At 51.7% G+C, this 1,926-nt stretch overlaps 1 protein-coding gene across 1 annotated transcript in view; it reads right to left on the bottom strand.

Annotated features, from left to right (window-relative positions):
* The window catches only part of MB (myoglobin), a 5,053-nt gene extending 4,098 nt beyond the window's left edge, over positions 1-955 (bottom strand). Inside the window, exon 1 of the mRNA XM_010022255.1 lies at positions 802-955. Coding sequence (XP_010020557.1) covers positions 802-896 — 95 coding nt within the window. The 5' untranslated portion in view covers positions 897-955. The remainder of the gene's footprint in view (positions 1-801) is intronic.
* Positions 956-1,926: the final 971 nt, after the last annotated feature.

A 1,926-nucleotide genomic window follows, 5' to 3' on the forward strand; every position in this document is an offset into this window, starting at 1 on the left:
ACTGCCCACCCAGTGACGTTTCTCACTGCAGCCCTGAGATCCCTTCCAGATTGCATTTCTGTGACTCGCTGTTGGTGCCTGGAGTGTTCCCCTCGACCCTCACAGGGGGCCAGGACCGCAAGGACAACATGGGTGCAGGGGTCCTCATGAGCACTCCCACTCTGACACCAGAATAATGGAGGAGGGAAGCGGGGGGAAGGATGTGCCTTGTTTCACACCCAGACCTCAAATTCATCTTCGGGAAGTGGGCAAGTGTTACCACCCAGATTTCTGGCCAAAAAGCAGGATGAGCAGGGCTCTGCCAGGTGAGACTAAGGTGAGGGAGAGGGAAACATTCATGTTCTTCACAGGTAATTTTACTGAAACCATAGATGCTGAGAAAATTGACAGAGGTGATTTTCCTCTCCTTCCCTGCCTCCCCACATCCTTGGTGCAGAGCATCTGAAGGCCCAGGACACACAATTTACTCCAGCATTTCTTGCCACAGTGTTTGGGCAATGAGGATCCAAAGCAGAGCTTTGCCAGCAGAGGCATGGAGAGTGACAAAGTTTTGAAAGCAGCACTGGCCTGCTCCTGCACCCATAGACAGACGGAGAGACAGAAGCACAGCCGCTTTATACAGTGAGTAATTTTTAACCCAGAAACCATAGCAGTAGAAAAAACATCACCCTACAACAAAGAAAACAAAGCTGGTTGAAACAAACACTGCCAAACACAAGCCTCCATACTAAAAATACACCTTCCTTGGTCTCTCATCAGAAGCTCTCAGCTCTACTCTTAGGACCGGAGCTTCTTGCCTACCTCATTAAGATCTCATGCCCATGGCCAGCAACATCGGACTCCACCTTTCCCCAGATGGCCAGCACCTGCTGCCATTCCTGGTCACTGAGCCCCATGGTTCACTGAAGTCAGGTCCCGAGTGCTCCCTGCAGCCGTTCGCCTTTCCCCAAAGGGTGTCTGGAGAGCTCACCCGTGGGATTTATAGCCCCTGCTCACAGACCTACACCTGTCAGTCGTCAGCTGGACATCTTGCTCTCTTTCAGGCTTGTCTAACCTAATCAGCCTCCCTATTTTTTTCCAGGAAACTATTTTGGGTCAGGTGCTATTGTGGGTGCCACTGATGGCACCATTTCTGCTTTTCGTATTGGACTGGCACATATCCTACTCTAGACAGAAAGGGCACCGCCGAAACACAGTGCCAGGAGCCTGTCCCAGGTTCATAAGGACCCAGAGACAGTGTCAAGCTGTATGGCAGGAGATTCCTGTAGAGCACTGTCATCTGCAAGGCCACCCTACCCCCTCTCCACTAGCCTGCCAAGGGCAAGCAGGAGAAAGGCCAGGACAGCTGGTAGCATCAGCTCTTTGCTCCAAAGGCCTTTCCTTTCCCGTGCCGATCTCACTCTCCTTTTCCCCTGGGATAACACACACCATTTACTTATAGAGAAGAGCACAGGGTTAGAAGAGACATGTCCTTCAGAGCTAACCATATTCAAAGCAGGAGGGAGGAAGTGGATAAAAGCTATATGGGAGCCAGTTACCCACACATGCCAGCTGGGGTCCTTCTGCCTGTCTTTTTGGGAACACCCAGAATTAGCTGGTGGCTGAGCCTGGGTATTGGAACCAACAGACATATACCTGAGCCAGGAGGGTTTGTGGCAGGCCAGAGACACAAGGCCACAGCAGGGCTTCACTCAACACACGCCCAGCCAGCAGTTAAGATCTCTGGCTACCTCTGTCAACTCAAATATCAGTGTTGGGAAGAAAAGCCACCGGCTGACAAACAATGTGAGTATGCTTCAGAACATGTCCCAGCCTTTCTCTTCTAGCCCCATCAGGACTGTGATAATGGCCTGGCACACCAGCAGGGTGATTAGTCCCTTCCAGGGGATGACTGCAGTCAGAGCACAGCCCGATAACAAAGCCCAG

This window comes from Nestor notabilis, unplaced genomic scaffold, assembly GCF_000696875.1.
Source record: "Nestor notabilis isolate BGI_N333 unplaced genomic scaffold, ASM69687v1 scaffold8389, whole genome shotgun sequence".
Taxonomy (NCBI): Eukaryota; Metazoa; Chordata; class Aves; order Psittaciformes; family Psittacidae; genus Nestor; species Nestor notabilis.